Source organism: Amphiura filiformis, chromosome 6 (genome assembly GCF_039555335.1).
Source record: "Amphiura filiformis chromosome 6, Afil_fr2py, whole genome shotgun sequence".
Lineage (NCBI taxonomy): Eukaryota > Metazoa > Echinodermata > Ophiuroidea > Amphilepidida > Amphiuridae > Amphiura > Amphiura filiformis.
This window is the reverse complement of record NC_092633.1, coordinates 7362715-7381448: the sequence shown is the minus strand read 5'-3', so window position 1 is coordinate 7381448 and position 18734 is coordinate 7362715. Positions and strand designations below refer to the sequence as shown.

At 39.3% G+C, this 18734-nt stretch overlaps 2 protein-coding genes and 1 non-coding gene across 3 annotated transcripts; 2 read left to right on the top strand and 1 right to left on the bottom strand.

The window, feature by feature from the left end:
- Nucleotides 1-2663: 2663 nt before the first annotated feature.
- Nucleotides 2664-4792, top strand: LOC140154904 (uncharacterized). The gene has a single exon (XM_072177565.1). The coding sequence runs from the start codon at nt 2783-2785 to the stop codon at nt 4775-4777; it is 1995 nt and encodes a 664-aa protein (XP_072033666.1). The 5' UTR covers nt 2664-2782; the 3' UTR covers nt 4778-4792.
- LOC140154905 (uncharacterized) lies at nt 4792-9209 on the top strand. The gene is made up of 5 exons (XM_072177566.1): nt 4792-5469; nt 6231-6342; nt 7098-7382; nt 7869-8147; nt 8441-9209. Exons 1-5 carry the CDS (start codon nt 4864-4866, stop codon nt 8914-8916), a joined length of 1758 nt encoding a protein of 585 aa, XP_072033667.1. The 5' UTR covers nt 4792-4863; the 3' UTR covers nt 8917-9209.
- Nucleotides 9210-11916: 2707 nt separating this feature from the next.
- Trnat-ggu (transfer RNA threonine (anticodon GGU)) lies at nt 11917-11990 on the bottom strand. Its single transcript has one exon. It is a non-coding gene; the product is annotated as a tRNA-Thr (tRNA).
- Nucleotides 11991-18734: the final 6744 nt, after the last annotated feature.

Sequence of the window (18734 nt, the reverse complement as noted above, 5' to 3'; positions counted from 1 at the left end):
ATTAAAGATACATAATACTTCTGGAAATGTTTTAAGTTGATAATTATGACAAAGATTAAATCAGTATCTTTTACAAATGGGACCAAGTTTCAAAAAGTGAGCCGAGGTGGGGGCTTTTAAACTTGCTGTTTTCTTTACGTTGTCAACGTTTTTTTGGTGGATTTGTCTTTACAATAAAGATGTTATTAAAACGTAAGTTGTGTGTGTACGTATACGTCTATGGTATAATACTGTTATTTACTTCGCACTTTTGGTTTTCTTAAAATAAAATATTCGACCGACCGATTTTTTTTCTTCAAAAAGTGAGTCCAAAATACTCTTTGTCCTTTGGTGATACTAAATATCTAAAAAAACTAAATAAAATTCTGAAACCAAAATTTGCAAGGGTAATAATTATATAAAAGAAAAATTTAATCTTTAAATTCCACCTCTTGCAAGTTTATCTCCGATTTTGCAAACCTTGTGATTTCGTTTATATTTTAGTAGAGCTTGAAAAAGGCTATAGATGTGCAATAAACCATCTGTGCTATTACTTAGGGGTCATGGGGTGGTGCAATAATTATGAGTACCTCCGAGTTTGTGAATTGTCAAAATGGTCTGCCCCTTTCGACGTGCCAAAAAATCATTTGCCTCCGCCTCTCTTTTGACATGCTAAAAACATTTGCCCCCCCCCCCCTTACACATGCAAGATTTTGTTTTATTATCTTATTATATAATGTGAGCGCAGCGAGCAGGATATTTTGCATATTTGAACGTGTTCCTAAAATTGTCCTAAACATTGGGGCATAATATAGAAACGGTACCCAAAACATCTGAGCCAAAATTCGCGTGCCCCCCCCCCATTCGACCTGCCCAAAAATACTTGCCCTTCCTCTTTGACCTGCCAAAATATTTGCCCCCCCCCCACCCTATAATTTACAACCCGGGGTACACATAATTATTGCACCACTCCTTGAAGATAGCAGGGTTACATCGTTGGTTGATAGTAGGCATCAAATGAGAATTTCAATCTTTAATAATTATTGTGATATATAAATCAATGGGCTTCGGTGAAGGGGTTTGAAGCGTGAGGGCATATGCCACCAATCAGCAACCATATCTCGATCACCAGATAATTTTCCCATGCCACAGACAGGAATAAAAGCCCACTCTGAGTCGGGATTTTGAGAAGGTCATGTGCATTTTGTGTAGGATTCATTTTGTTTTGGATCATTCGGGTGAATCATACAAATAAAGAAACTATATAGTCATACATGCATGTGACCTTCTTTTATGTGTAAATTATTCATACTATTTACCAGTAGGTAGTAAGTAGGTCTACCTCGTTTACGTGGTAGAATATCCCATAATATAGACACATTATCCGGGCACATTATTTCCATCTTGCATTTTAAGTGCAATTCAAATGCGAAGAGAAATAACGGAAAACCCGCTTGCTGACAGTAGAGTCTAAGAAAACACACTGATGCTGGACTATGCTGTTTTACCAAAGGTGAATGTGGAATCAATTTGTAGCAGTTCAGTATACGTATAGTATGCTATCTAGTGCAGTGAAGATGCCGTAAGTAAGCAGATGTGCAGGAATAATTTCCAGATCCCCGCACTTTGTGTATTCGCGGGTCCTTATGCTCGTCGGAAATATTGGCTGATTTCTATTGACGAAACGCAATTCGCGATCAACGGCGGCGGTACCAGGGGGCAGAGGGGCCCTCCCACTTTAATCAAACCCATGATAATGTGCTGTGTGTCACATGTCGGGGTGAACATACAATTATTTAGTGAAAACCTGTCTATGAATGGCTTCAACTTGGGCCTTCTTTTAACCCATTTGCGAATTTTTCAAACTAAATTGTGCATAATAATAGTGCCAAAATGGTCCGCCAACTATGGCTTCAATTGGGCTTTCAGTTTGCAAAGGTTTCTCAATTCTGAAGGGGGAGATATCCCACTCAGACATCCCCCTTTTCACTTTCAGAATCGTTCCGCATCGTTTCGAACACATAAATGGTAAACAAAATATGGATTGCTGGCAGCATTAAATGACACCTAAGATTATACGCCTAACATTGGACGCCCAAGATAAAATCGTGGACGTCTAAGATGCACCTTGGATTTCAAGATGCAATCTTGGACGCCCGGCTTGAACAACAACACAGTACCTTGTTGATTGCTAAAAATTGTTTAGATCAATTTAACTTATAATAACACACCAAAAGCATTGAAATTGGGCAATTTTAACCGTCAAGTGCGGTGACCTTTGACCCATTTCTGTCCTTAGCCTCGTAACTGAACTTCGCAGATACAGCAAACTCTACATTTGTAAATGACATGTCCAGACAAATAATGACATACTTGTCAACGGGTTTGGGATATTTTTCATGACCCCCTTTTTGACCTTAATTGATCCCTACCAAAAATTGCCAGAACTTTGAAGAGGGCAGCATAGGCCAAACTTGTTCAGTACCCTTCAGGCAAGTCTAACACACTTTCAAACTCTTACAATGATTTGGTCATGGAACATTGGCGCTGGTCCTCTACAAATTATGATCGAAGTCAGTTGTAGATTAATCGATTATTGCCGTAGAAATAGTGATGTAACAGGATTCAACTCAATTTTGACACCACTTTTTTTCAAATTTTTTTGTTTATTTGTTTCAGCATGTTCAATAATGTGTTGTGTTAGCCTGGTCAATGACGGGATTCACCAGAGACTGATGTTCCAGATTGTTTCGGACCCTCTCCACAAAATTCGTTTCTTAAACTCAAAGGACGGAGTAAAAAAATGGAAGGCGTCAAATTTGTTAATAAAGCACCAACAAACAAAGTCAACGAGCTTTACCACGAAGCACGATCAGCGGGATGTGCGCCTGGAAACTATTGTAAAGTCCAGATTCTTGGAGATGAACGAGCTGGAAAAACTAGTCTATGGAAGAAACTAATGGGCAAAAAGTTCGACCCGCAAGAACCATCAACATTGGGAATTGACACCCAAATGTGCCGCGTAAAAGATGTCGATAAAAGCTGGCAGGAACGTGAATACGAAAAGGGTAGTGAAGTCGAAGATTGTGTAATTTGGAGATTTAAAAATAAAAATAAAAACAAACAAGAGGCACCTGATTATATTTTGCATCTACTTTTTGGATTTAGTCTTCTTGTTCTTTTGATTGGTTTTCCAGATTTTATCTGTTTTGTAGGCTGGAGCAATTGTATGAAAATTGCCGTTTGTGTCGCCTTCGTCGCTCTCATTTGGACTAAAAACGTTCAAATGTATTTAACTATTAAAAATGTTGCAGACGCCATTTTCACAGTCAATTTGATTGGCGGTATGGTATTCGACCATCATCCCATAGTTCCAAACTTTGCGCTCGGAGTCGTCTCGTTCATTTTGACGATACAAAGAGGATTGGTAAGTGTTTGCCAAATAAGAATGGGACAGAGCGTCGTTTTTGGAACGACACTGTTATGTTATACCTCCGATAACAACACCAATAGGTTGTCCGAAATAGACTTCGAACATTGTGTATATTTCGCTTTGGGCTGTGCATTAGGCGCGGGAGTGTTTCCGTATCTTGCAACTCGGATAGCTAAAGTTGACACATCGATGTTCACGAGACGTTCGCTTGCTTTGGAAGATTTAGGAATTGTCACACTTCTTGTATTCTCCTTTACTTTGGTACTATCTATGTGCAATAATGACAAATTGATATTATTCATTATTGCGTTCGGCTCTGGTTTGGGTGACGAAGTTGGTAGAACTCTTGGGCAACGTTTTACAATATCCAAATATTTTATTTTTACGATCATGAAGAATCGCATGATTTGGTCTGTGCCTGCAATTATATATGGTTGGATTCTTGTTAAACTTTGCCATGACTCAATTCCACCTGAAAACAGTCAAGTTGTTATAAACATTGTCTTCGGCGTGTTGCCGTTAGCTCTTGCGGAATGGTATAGAAACCAATTAAACGAATATACATCGGCCGCTCTTAATGTTGCCCGCAGAACAGAAGAATCCACAACAGGAACCATGCCACTTAATCTCAGTCTCTGGGATTTTGCTGGGCAAGACCTCTATTATAATACTCACCATACATTCATGTCGGCTCATGCAGTTTACATCATAGTATTCGATCTTGTCAAGTTCCAAATAGACCGTTGTAGACAAACCAACAGAATTAATTTTTGGATGGATTCGGTAAGACAACATTCAAATTCCTCTATATTCTTAGTTGGTACGCATAGAGACTGTGTTGACGATCGAACGTTGTCTGCAGCACAACATCACCTGAAAGATCTATTTCGGACAACCAATTTAGTATATAACAAACAGTTGTGTTTCTTTGCAGTTGACAACACAAAATCATCGGATCAAATGAATGATGACGTAGATATATTGCGTGCGAAAATCCACGAAGAAGCGTTAAAAGTCAAACACTTATCTGAAGAATATCCGATAAAATGGCGAGAATTTAACGAATTCATCAATGATTCACGTTCAACGTCTGCAGCTCATATGCCCTTCATTACGGTATCAGAGCTTCTTCAAGTCGTCAACAAATACCATATCAAAGACATGAAAGAGTTACTGAATATGCTAACATTTTTTCACGATAACGGGGATGTAATATATGATTCAGTAGATTGTGTATTGCGACAATTCGTGATATTGAATCCCCAGGTTATGATTGATATCATGCAAGCCCTAGTTGTTGTACCTGAATTCCCTGAAATGAAATTTCGCAGTGCCTGGCAATATTTTGAGCGCACAGGGTTTTAGAACTTCCTCTGCTGGAACATTTAATCTTATCTCGATTACCAGCGTCAAATGAAATCCAAGATGAACATCTAGAAGTTACTATTGGTATGTTACAAGCTAAGGATCTCATATGCAAGATAGAAGGTTGTAAACAAAAGCAAACTCAAGACATGTATATAGTGCCATCAAAACTACCTAAAGGCCCGGACCTTTTGCAAATTACTATAACGTGGAACAAATGTTATTTTATCAGTTTTGGCACACTTCTTCCCGATGCCGTGTTCTTCAGATTGATTTGTCGATGTGTATCATATTCCGATATAGTGTCTTGTGGGCCGGATCAGTGCATGATTTTCAAAGAAGGTGGGCTCTTTACTCTGGGTCAAAATTTCCTATTCATGCTACGAAAAATGTACCCATGCAAGGAGCAATGCGTTATTGAAGTATCGGTGAAAGCGGTTCACGCCGGCTGCTGTTTGGAAGTCTTGAAGTATTTGTGCCGAATTTTAGAAACATTGCGTTGTCGAGATTTCCGAAATCTTCGATTTGAGGCAGGACTCATATGTTGCTATGACGCACCTCATCAAGATTGTGAAGGGTCGGAAATGTTACACATTCTGGATTTAGTCTCAGAGATGGAAAGCCAAGAACCAATAACTTCTGTGCTCAGACAATGTAATGGAAGGCCTGTGCATATCGACCTTGAAACCGTGGTATGTATTTTGATTACCCATATAAAAATAATCTGGCGGCTTCTTGGAGTAAGCCCTATAGATTTGTATAGGTGGACGGGTGGTTGTGTGGGTGTGTGGGGGTGCGCGTGTACGGTATGGGGTGTGTTGGGGACGTGGTGGCGTATGTGTGTCAAGCTGTTTGAATGCTGAAGAATGCAGGTATTACGTAGCCCTACGTCACATACTTTGAATAGAAAGGTTGCAATGTTCCCTATACATCGGGACTCTGACCAAGGCGAACGTTCATGCATCTGGTTTGGTCTTGAGGCGTAAGGCCTAAGGGACCGTTCACAAACACTTGTTAGGGGGCCTGATGCAAAAAGGAGGCCCTTAAAAGTTTTAACCTTCCTAAGGGGGGCCTGAAAAAAATGACCACAAATTTTCCTGGAAAATTGAGTTTATATGCTTTTCTATGGGGTTGACCCATAATTTTCATTTCAAAAAGGGGGCCCTGAAATTTTTGAGGTCTGAAAAAGTTTCGCGATCATTTTTTTGCATCAGCCCCCGCCCCAAGTGTTTGTGAACGGTCCCTAAGGACGTTGCAATTGCAATCTCTCAAATAAATTTAGGTAGGTCTCTAGTTAAGATCTGCCAATTACGAATAGAGTGCCAGGACATGATGACAGTGAGAAGGGAGCAAAAATAGAGCAAGGTGAGCTGGGCCAAAAATTATACTAGGTCGTCCGTGTTGTAATGGTTTGAAAAGCTGACTGATTTTTATTTTATCTTTTATCATGCAGGATACGCCATTCAGTTCAGATGAAAGCAGCGACGAGGATCTCCAAGGAGACGTTCTTGAACACAGAAACGTGATGGTTTCCGGAAACCGCTCTCATATCGCTCGACACAAAGGTACGATTACAGAAGATGACAAATTAATGTAATAGACATGGGTGGGTAAAATTGCATAAGGGTCTTACGTTTTGTCTAAAATGGGCATATCTCAAAATTCGGTATGGCCCTCAGAGTGGTGTCAAATATTAAAATGAGAAAAAAAGTAAAGAATATAATAAAAACTAGTTCCTCACCCGAGGGTAACACTCCTCAGAAGACTCGGGTCAATATTGATTTACTCTGTCACTCGTCTTTTGGTCGTAAATGGACATATCTTGAAATGCCAAAAGGTGACCACCGAGTTGTTTCAAAATGAAAGAGAATATTTTCCCCCACCCGGGGGTGACATTTCTCAGAAGACCCGGGTCAATATTTGTATATTTGGGATTCCTTCAAATTAAATATCTCACAAACTAAACAAGGTATGACCCTCCGGTGGTGTCAAATGATAGAAAAAGAAAACAATGTTAACCAACCCGGGTGACACTGTTTAAAAGACCCATTATGTTCTAAATTATAGAATTACATTTATTATTTGAAATTAATTCATTTAAATTACATTAAAACCCCTCATAAGCGCATACATACTTGGATACTGCCGAAGCGCCATGGTCCCAGGCCATGGACGGTGCAGCTATTATAGTGCGATTTTCGTTCTAGTTCTTTCATTAGAAGAAACTCGTGTAAGTTGATTGGTTACAGAATGTCACAACAGATTCATCTCAACTAAGCAGTTGACATAACAGTCTCTTATTTCTGTGCTTATTACACAGTAAAGGCTACTGACTCTGATTTCGTAGATGCAATACAGATCCTTGGACATGACGAGTTGAAGAAGTTGTTTTACGCACTAGGCATGAAACAAAGAGATATAGAAATGGTTGATAAGTGCAACGCAACTCGCAGTGAAGATCTTTTAGCGATAGATATCCTTCAGAAGTGGCAGAAAGCAGATAGTCCAAAAGCATCACGACAATCTGTACTTGATGCATTGAGATATTGCAACAATATTGAAGCTGAAGAGGATTTGACTTGTAAATGGAGTAACAAACTTGAAGGTAATAAAGAAGCACAAATTAGTTACATTCTGAAAAATCTTACCCCGATTATTTTCCCTCCAAATTTGAACTTAATTGCACATTTCAGTCTATACGTGTGTTCATGTTAGGACTTTGGGAGAGCGGGAGAGATACAAGGAGGAAGAGAGGGAGAATAAATAAACAGTCCGTAGATATTTATTGTCAATTCGCAAGTGGCATTTTGCACAGCAGTCCGGCGCACAGAAAGTCTTCAGTAGTAGCAGCTAGTAGTACCTGGTATGTGTAGATGTATGTTGGGGTTAGGAGGGGTGTGTGGTAGGAGTTTGTGGTTTGGATGGGGTGGATGTAGGGTAAAAGAGAGAGAATATCAGAATATAAATATACTTATACCAACTGTTTATTGTCAGCTTTGCACGATGACTAGGTAAGTCTACATTAACTTTGTCCTCATATTTTGATTAGGTCTATAACAAGTATTTGCACCATGTTTGTAATTTCATTTAGATACGCTCTCAGGATCGGATTTTTTCGACGTCGTAGAAATGCTTCGACCGTACGATTTAATCAAGTTGTTAAATGCACTGCATGTTGACCAACACGAAATTCGGAAATTTAGTAAAGACATACTTGGCAATGGCGTCGAACTTCGAGCAATAGAAGTGTTTCAGAGATGGAGGAAAACAAAAGGTCCGAAAGCGACTCGGCAATCCATAATAAATGGATTAAGAAGATGTAACAACGCTGAAGCCGAAGAAGAACTGCTCGATTTATGGAACAAGAAAGGTAAAGGAATATCCAACGCAACCTATTACGTAATCGTCGTGGGTTTTTGCATACTGGCCAATACCAGATTGATTACTATAAATCTATAGTGATCTGTCCATTATGTCGCCCTCTATAGTTAGTACAAAGTGGCGGTTTATAGTGATCTGTGCGAATAGTCATAATGAGAAAACCACAATAGTATATTCGCATTGGGAATACAGGTGTAGTCCGTGTAGACGAAGATCAAAGGTATAAAGTTACTAGCAGTAGTATTTTTTTAAGAACACACTGTATGTATTCTCTATCCACAGGAAGCCACAAAACACAATCAGAAACATCCTCAGAGCTTGCAAGTGTCGACGTGTATATATCTTTCAGTCTACAAGACGAAGGCTGGGTTTTGGAAAATCTTGTTCGTTTCCTCAAAGAAACACCACATTACCTGACGGTTTGCCGGAACCAATACGACGTCACAACGTATACTACTGATCCCCGACGTCATATCCGTCGAAGACAACAGAACTCAAAACAAATCGCTTCGTGTAAAGTTTTAATCGCTGTGAACAGCCGACATTATATCGCGGATCAGACGGGAAGACTCAAGTTTGAACGTGAGGTAGCCAGGCGTTGTAACGTCCCAATCATAGTTGTCAATTTGAATTCTACCCAGCATGTTGCAGATTTGTTTGATACGGAAAGTATTTCGTTTTCAAAGAAAGAAACAAGTTCCCAAGGAGAGTGTTTAGATTTGTTATTAAATAAGATCAATTGGATTCTTAGTAACTAACCGAAGAAATTGTGAGATAAAAGTAACATGGACTATGATGACGCTAGTTGGACGATTTAGCAACTTATGGAAAGGGGCACCTTTTATTCAGGTAGTTGCTTCGATTTAGAGTTCTGAAAAATAAAATTTGAAGCAAAACAAGATGCAATCGGCATAAAACCTTGCATAATTAAGTTATGTAAAGATATTAATTCATATATGGAAACAAAATAAACAATACACTATTGGCATTTGACCTAATTGTTGTTATCACCCATATGTGCAATAAACCATCGGTGTTTAATTTGTTTTAATGCCCAAAAGACATTTATGCAAAATATTGTCTGTCTGAATTTTAAACCTGCTGTGAAAATGGCACTTGGTAACTAAACACCAAGAAAACTAATGTGACAATTTAGCAAGTGATAAAAAGTCGTTAGATGTCTTTATTGTTAACTTTCAGTTCGAGGCAGAACTTAAAAGTCATTTCGTACAGATTTTCATGCTCTGAAAGACCATCAGACTTAACAGTAAAAATTGGATGCTGGGTTGCTGGTATAATGTTCTTAAGTTAAAATGCATTTTTATTACTGGTCATCTTTAGTCGAGGATATAGATCATTGAAGACCAATTATTATAACCCTTGAAATTGCGTATTAAAACATTTTGTTTGCCTTAAGTATTAGAGGAGGATAGAATCTGCCTTGGCTTTGATTAAGTAAGAAAAAATCTCAAAATCGTTCGTAACTTTACGACTCATCGTAAAATCCATTTCAGTAAAAATTACTTAGGGACGCACCATTAGATATTATCGGGGGGGCTAGGGAGTTTTTTGAAAAAAAAAGTTTTGCCTCACTGATGAGTAAAAAAAAAAATTTTGCCTCACTGATGAGTAAAAAAAAAAAAATTTGCCTCATTGATGAGCAAAAAAAAAATTCCCCTACCCAGCTCGGTATAAAGGTATACATTAAAATTGAAAAAATACAGTTTCGCCTGACCCAAACTCCCTAGCCCCCCCCCCCGATAATATCTAATGGTGCGTCCCTTACGATCGGTACCCTGTAACAAGGGATGTATACAGATTTACAGGCACGAAGTGTATTCGTAACTTACGAACGGTTACTTGAGTCAAGAAGGGTTAAAAGTTTAGTGAAATCCACCTTGGTCACATTTTAATATCATCGCAGAAGACCGCGTGATCAATGGACCGAATCATGCGAGTTGTAATGCGAGTACAGGTATTGGCTGTTTTAATTTTGACACATTTGTCTGTAGGATATATAGCGGTGAACATAACTGGCGGGATAACTGGTACCTTAATTCTTTTGCGCACTGTGCATATATCAAATGTTACAGTTCGCAAGTGGCATTTTCACGGTAGTCCAACGCTAAGAAAGTCTGCATTATAGTTTTACAAAAGATAGTAGCTTTTGCAGTGAGTGAGAGGTGTATGCGAGAGAATGTGATTTCTATCAGTTCGCAAATGACATTTTCCACGGTAGTCTGGTATTTGGAAAGTCTATTATATTAGTTGTACAAAGGATAGTTTAATTGAGAATGTGTATGGGGTGCGTTTTTTAAAGACCTGCAAACGAGAACCTTGATCTGACTTGTTACCGCCTAAATGGGGACATTATGTCCATGGTTGTCGGTCTCAGCCAAATTCAAAGCAGCGTGGGATTCGCCGGCTAATTTGCATAAATGCTAATTAATTATGCAAATATGCAAATTATCTTGCGGGTAGACAACATTTTTATATATAAGAAACCCCTTGATCGCGTTTCAAAGCCAAAATTCTGCCAATTAAAAATACCCTGAGCATTTTAATGCATCGATTTTGTTGCCATTTATTGGCAAAAATTCATATTCATGAGCATTTCCAAGTCATATTAGCTCATTAAATACATTAAGTTAAAAACAATAAGATACAAGAAAATGAAAATGTATGTATTATGAAAACCGATGTCTGATTCGCTTTAATTTAAACAAAAGGCATATTGATCAATGTACTTTGCCCTAGCCAATTAATCAATGTTTAAAACGTTCCCCATGTTGACGCCTGTATGTGGGTTTCTGACCAAATCAATCTCGTCATTGGTCATTTTAGGCTAAAAAGTGCCAATTTTCGCGCGAAATTGTTCCACTTTGCACCATATATTTCACCATTTTAGCTTCGATGTGGCAACATTTTAGAGCGCTTCGCGCGCATTTGTACCATATACCAACATTGTGCTGGATTCACTATGCCACTTTTCAACCCCATCCCCTCCAATGTCAAAAAGAAATCTATACGCATAGATTGTATGTGTATAATGAGCCATCGTAACCACATGCGTTTGTCAATTTTGACCACACTATGACCATTTGGGAGTGCCACATGTCATGTTAAAATATCTGGCGCAAAGCTCATATCAAGGTCATTATGGCCAAAAACGTGTTTTTCACTCAAAATGCTTCTCCTTCCCCATATTACCTACCAGCGTGATGTCACTTGAACACATGCATCGTCTATAGCCAGTGTCTAAAAGTTGTACACAGAATTGAATGGGGTCAAAGGTCATTAAAGGGTCATTTCCGGTATGTAACCAAATACCTTAAATCGGCCATCGTAGCCACATGCTTTCAGCCATGTCGTTGGTCACTAGGATCATTGGGTGGTGCCACAAATGTCACATGATCATTTCCGGTCAAAGGTTATCCACTTCCGATCAAGGGCCAAAAACGTGATTTTCACTCAAATGGACTATGCCCCCCCCCCCCATAGATTGCACACAATAGCTACTAGATGGCACAGTTGTGTTTGACCAAACACGAATATCTATGCCCGTGTTCCACCCCCACCCCCTTAACCCACCATGACACTCTTAATCCATCATGACACCCCGTAATTGCAATATGTTTAATTCTAAAAGGGCTATCAGTATACCGACTAAAAGAATTAAAATAAATAAATTCTATCTGAGAAAGGTTTTTTAACACAAGTCTCCACATACATAAATGACAGCCAGTGAAAAAATTTCACTGACCATCCAGGATTTGAACCTGGGACCTTCGGATCACCAGACCGATGCTCTGCCAACTGAGCTAATGAGTCAGATGGAGAAGAGCAGTGATGTTATTATCTATAGGCCTTCAGTTCAATAAATTCTATTAAAATCAAAGAATACCCCTTTAATTACATTTGCTGTGTAAACGCTTGAGGACGCTCCTCCTTAAATAATGCAATAAACATGTTCCATGCAAAAAAAAGTTTTAAAAAGAAAATATCTGATTACCCCTTTAAGCTCAAACCGGAGTGTCCCTTTAACCGGTTAACCCCACCCTCCCTTGTTTTAACATTTTGGGCCCTTGGGCCCATATTACTTGACTGATGATCTCATGTACATATTTTTGGGTAAAATTCTCAAGTGCTATCAGTATTCTCAAGCAGCGCGTTATAGCTGCTTTATTTACTGAGTAACGTCCGGCCCTATGTTTTAGCATTTGGGGGCCTTGGGCCCAGACCTATTAGTGTACCAAATCTGAGCCTTGTAGCTACTTTATTTGCTGAGAAACGGCCGGCCCTTTGTTTTAACATTTGGGCCTCTGGGGCCCCTAGCCTTGAACATCTGGAGCCGAAATGAAAAATAGGCACATCTATATGTTAAGGCCCATACGTGTGCCAAATATGAACCCTAGTGCCCATGTAGTTTTAGACCTAGCCTTATCAATATGTTGCCCCTTGTTTTAACATTTGGGGCCCTGGGGCCCATAATATATGACATATGGGCCTCATGTATACCTGTAAAATATTGAATACCCCTGGGGCTATCAGTGTACTAACTCAAGGCCCTGTGGCTACTTTATTTGATGACAAACTGCATGCTTTGTATTTTTACATTTGGGCCCCTGGGGCCCGTGACCTATGACCTCTGGGGTCAACACTACCCCAGGAAAATCTAGGGGTCATGGGCTATCCTTGTACTAAGTTTGGGCCCTAAGGCTCTTTTAGTTCCTAAGATATGCTGTAATAAAGAAACGCCAGAAGAAGGAGAAGGAGAAGGAGAAGGACTAGATGCCACAGTAATGTGTTTTACCAAACACGAATATCTATGCCCGTGACCACACCTAACCCCCTTCCCCTATTCACAAACGAAAACTTGAGCACCATGTGAAAGCACTTGTTTTCAGCTTTCATTTGATATACATGTAATGCTCATAACACTGGACTGGCCCACACTCTCTCTAATACCCTACCAAGCTTTCACCCTCTTTTATATCCCCATCAGACCATCACTCTCTCTAAAACACCACCATACTGGACCACACTCTCTCTCTTATACCCCATCAGACCCTCACTCTCTCTTATACTCCACCAGACCATCACTCTCTCTGAAACACCACAAGACTGGACCACACTCTCTAATACCCCACCAGACCCTCACTCTCTAATACCCCACCAGACCCTCACTCTCTTATACTCCATCAGACACTCATTCGCTCTAAAACATCACCAGACTGAATTATAAATTATACCCCATCAGAACATCAATCTCTCTAAAACACCACCACACTAGCACACACTCTCCCTAATACCCTATCAAGCCTTCACTCTCTCTTATACCCCACCAGACTCTCTCTCTCTCTCTAAAACACCACCAGCCTGGTCCACACTCTCTCAAATACCCCACCCCTTAACCAACCACACCCTTTGTCCCATCATGACACCCTTTTGAGGTGGTCCAAGGAACCAAAATCAAAATGCCTACACATTCCCTTTTCAGGGAGTTTTTGTCAAGTGATGAGTTTCCTTGACGTACGATTCAGACCTTTATCATTGCAAACACAGGTAGCTAACAAAATACTACCTATTGCGCTACACTGTGTTAATATGTCGTACCTACTGTCTGTTCAATTAGCTTAGATTCTTGAATTTTTAAGATATTTGAAAAAATAAAAAATTGTGGTCAAAGTCATCAAAGAAAAGTTTTAGCACAGCCTTAGACCTAACGTGATTTATACTTTTCAAATTCTAAAGTTCAATTCAAAACCCCATTTCTTTTCAATTTTGGTCTTTTCCCGCGATATTTTTATAAAAAGCCGTAGAACGTCGGGTACCATAAACTTTTTTGAATGAATCCATTTAGAGCAATGGGGACGAATGTCACAATGCGCACAGATAGTATTTATTCGACCATCCGCATCAGGAAGTTTTGTTTTGTTTGTTGAATACAAACTGAAAAGAAACTGTGAAACAAAAGAACTTTTGTACGAGAAAATATTACTTAAAACAATCAGATTACAGAAAACAATTCTTGTAAAGTCACTGCGGTATTAAACAAAACTCAATTTACATTGTAAACCAGTTGAAATAAGAACGAATCCATAATTTTAATGTCATTGTTTAGGAAAAAATAATGCTCAGAATAATCATACCATGGAATAATGTTATGCACAAAACGTAATCGCGCCATATATTTTCGTGTAACAAAAACCGGTGGACCATCATCACCTATAGAACCTATCCAATAACCGGAACGGTATAACAATTGAAATGGCAGGACAGATTGGTGGACAGATTGTTTTGCTAAATTGGATAGGGTCTATGCCCTAATTTGAGAATGGACCGTCCCACTCGATTTGTAAAAAGGTCGCAAGTAACTGCCTAAAATGAGGCAAAATTGAAAAGAAATGGGGTTTTAAATTGAACTTTGGAATTTGAAAAGTATAAATCATGTCAGGTCTAAGGCTGTGCTGACACTTTTCTTTGATGAATTTGGCCACAAGTTTTTATTTTTTCAAATATCTTAAAAATTCAAGAATCTAAGCTAATTGAACAGACAGTAGTTTGCATTTTAAAGCCTTTAGACTTTGACCTCTGGGGATGCGGCTAACATAAAATACATCTAGGGTCATGGGTCATCATTGTACCAAGTATGAACCCTGAGGGCGCTGTAGTTCCTGAGCTAGAGCTGTTTGAAATTTTACACATATTGCCCCCTGTAGCCCATGACCTTTGACCTTTGGGGTCGTGGCTACCATAGGTTACATTTAGGGGTCATGTGTTATCATTATACTAAGTATGAACCCTGAGGGCGCTATAGTTCTTGAGCTAGAGCTGTTTGAAATTTTTGTTACTGCAGAAAATATCTAAGGGTCATAGGCCATCGTTGTACCAAGTATGAACCCTGAGGGCGCTATAGTTCTTGAGCTAAAGCTGTTTTAAAAGTTTACATATATTGCTCCCTGTAGCCTATGACCTTTGACCTCTGGGGTCGTGGCTACCATAGGTTACATTTAGGGGTCATGTGTTATCATTATACTAAGTATGAACCCTGAGGGCGCTATAGTTCTTGAGCTAGAGCTGTTTGAAATTTTTACACATATTGCCCCCTGTAGCCCATGACCTTTGACCTCTGGGGTCGGGGTACCCTAGGAAATATTTAGGGGTCATGGGCCATCATTATACTAAGTATGGGCCCCGAGGCTACTTTAGTTCTTGAGCTAGAGGAGTGCAAAGAAGTGGTCTTAAGAAGAAGGCGAAGACGAAGGAGAAGACTAAACACAACAAATACAATATCTATGCCCCGTTGCACGGGCATAGATAAAAAGGAGAAAACTAAAGAACATAAGCAGAATATCTATGCCCCGTTACCACGGGCATAGATAACTATCTATACAGGCCAATTGTAGCTCATTGAGCCATGCATAATACATGTACTAATAGGCTGATCCACATTATTTGTACTTTAATGTATAGGCCTACTTATTTGTAGCATCAGATTAACAATCTTCACAAAGCCTTCCCAGGACAAATCTGTCATCTGTGTAATTTACCTTAGCCAAATAGCATTTGGCTAAGGGCCTCTTTCTGTCAGGTATTTCTTCTTTCTTTCTCCAATGAGCCATCATAACCATATATGCACTTTCTACCTTACTTTCAAAATGCTGCTGCTCCCGCAAATTACATAGTACAGTGTCGTTATCACCATGAACCAAAGCACAAGGCTGGTGGTTACTGGTACAAATGTTACATGAACAACTCTAGGTCAAAGGTCATAAAGATATCAACTTCACTGGCTAAGGGCCGTGCTCTGTGAGCAGAATGTCTAGTTATTATTATTATTATTATTATTATTATTATATATTATTATTATTATTATTATTATTATTATTATTATTATTATTATTATTATTATTATTATTATTATTATTATAATTATTATTGGAAATTTGTTAATTATTCATAGTAGAAAAGGGCGACATTAGAACTGATGAAGCCTGTTTCTTTTTTAACGGCCGATCTTAACTGGATCTTTTTATTTTCAAGATTAAAACACTGTCAACCAAAATACAAGTCAACGCACTTCATTACTACAAACATACTTTGACGATGACGTGTACAAAATTCCCGGGACAAAATTATACCTGGAGTCAATGCAATCACCGCGTTCCAATTGAGCAAAAACCAGTCAACAAATAGTACTCCTAGAGCACTAAAGTTGATACCATGAATGTATCTTTTAGACCCGAGGGAGTGGCCACAACGTTACATATTGCCATATTGCCATAGGAGACCGAATCCACTTGTTCTTTAACAGCCACACATGGCGAGTTTGTTCCGCTGAGGCCGAGCTCCGAGGGACTCAGGTTAAATATAACAAAATACGATAGACACCTGGATAGATTGGTACGTGTCTTACCCACTACGCATGCGCCGTAGCCCCTCATCGGCTTAAAGGACTCATTTGTTTGTTCTGCGCATAGTAATATTACGCAGTATAAAAGTCGATTTTCTTTTGGTCCGGCACAGACTGCAAGTTGAAAGGACAGACAGAAGCTTACCATATTCTTTTGACACATTATATTCTCGGGGGGCACTTCAATTTGAAATGGATATAGGTGTTGGCTCTTTCGCACTAAGGGGCATTCAGTGAGAGCAAAATGTAAAAAATATGGGGTCATTGGGTGAGAGCATGATTTTTGGCATTCGGTGAGAGCAAAGTGTAAAAAATATGGGGTCATTGGGTGAGAACATGACCTTTTTTTTTTTTTATCTTTGGGTGAGAACCGAATCAGCGCCACTGAAACCTCGAAAATCGGATTTCTAGTTCTAAATAGCTTCAAATTTCTTTGATTTTTCAAAATAAGTAACAAAATCAGTGATAAATGAAAGTTGCTGTTCATATTGAACTTGTAAGGGTCTTTGGGTGACAGATCAAATGGAAAAATAGGGGGTCTTTGGGTGACAGAGCACGTGTTCGTAAAAAAATATGGGGTCATTGGGTGACAGCGATGCTGAAAAAGGGGGTCTTAACAGCCCTACATACGCGTCACCTCCAAGGTTAGAGTGCCCCCCCCCCTCCCGGGATTATATTCAACTGCAAGTCTTACATACAATAGGGCTATTGCACGAAAGGTCGTTAGTTCAATTTATACTATATCACTGACCAATAGCGATTGGTTTTTAGCCAATAAATGCAGCTTATTTTGTAACTTAGCAACGCTTGATACTAGATCTATAGCTTGACGGAGCTATTGCAAATCCACGTGATTTGCTGCAGGGCGTATTTCTATTGGTTCTTTTACCGCCTTTACAAAAATAATTATTTACTTGGTGTGGACGCTGTGTAGGTTAGCGTAGTGGTTCTGTCCTCACTTTGCACCACTGTGGTCTCGGGTTCAAGCCCCGGCCGTTCCCGACGACTGTATATGCATTGCATTTGCTTTCCAGTCCATACTTACTACCGCGGGTTTTCTCCGGGTCCTACGGTTTCCTCCTGCTTCTAAAACTTGACTTTCTTCCATAATTGTTTCGGACCCATTTCCGTATCGATTATGATTGAAGGTACAATGTACCGATATATAAATAATGGCGCGAATAGTCACAGTAGCTGAAAGCGCCAACAAATCCAAACAAAACAACTAACAATAACCCAAACCCTTCGTCAACACACAGTGCTCATGGCACTCTTAAGGAATAGTTCTCCTGGAGCACTGTATGTTGACGAAAACACAATTAATCGTTTTATGCAAAGTTACAAGCATGACTTATTGGTAACTACAATAAAATACAATGCAATACGTTCACAGTCCCGGGACAATAGCATATCGCTTTTTACCTGGTCTTATTAATGTAATGTTCCGCTTTCATATTACATAGTGATTTGTTTGTTGTAGCATGTTGAGTACTGTGTTGTGTAATTGCATGATTGTCAAATTGTTTCCGGCACCACAAAACGGTTACTTATACTCAACGGACAGAGTAAAGTAGCCTAAACCAAAATGGAGTCAATCAAATTGGTTAATGGAATACCAATCAACAAAGTCAACGAGCTCTACCACGAAGCACGATCAGCGGGATATGCGCCTGGAAACTATTGCAAAGTTCAGATTCTTGGAGACGAACGAGCTGGAAAAACTAGTCTATGGAAGAAACTAATGGGCAAAAAATTCGACCCGCAAGAGCCATCAACATTCGGAGTCGACACCCAAATGTGCCGCGTAAAAGAGGTCGATAAAAGCTGGCAGGAACGTGAATACGAAAAGGGTAGTGAAGTCGCAGACTGTGTTATCTGGAGATTTAAAAATAAAACTAAAAACAAACAAGAGGCAATTACACCTGATTATATTTTGCATATACTAATTGGATTTAGTCTTCTTGTTCTTTTACTTGGTTTTCCCGATTTTATCCGTCTTGTAGGGTGGAGCAATTGCATGAAACTTGCCGTTTGTGTCGCCTCCGTCGCTCTCATTTGGACTCAAAACGTTCAATTGTATTTAACTGTTAAAAACGTTGCAGACGCCATTTTCACAGTCAATTTGATTCGCGGTATGGTATTCGCCAAACATCCCATAGT

Excerpts from the sequence above, each read along its gene's own strand:
- LOC140154904 (XM_072177565.1), top strand. The coding sequence starts at position 2,783 with ATGGAAGGCGTCAAATTTGTTAATAAAGCACCAACAAACAAAGTCAAC.
- LOC140154905 (XM_072177566.1), top strand. The coding sequence starts at position 4,864 with ATGTTACAAGCTAAGGATCTCATATGCAAGATAGAAGGTTGTAAACAA. Across the intron at positions 5,470-6,230 it reads ATATCGACCTTGAAACCGTG|GATACGCCATTCAGTTCAGA; the intron begins GTATGTATTTTG and ends TTTATCATGCAG. Across the intron at positions 6,343-7,097 it reads TCATATCGCTCGACACAAAG|TAAAGGCTACTGACTCTGAT; the intron begins GTACGATTACAG and ends CTTATTACACAG.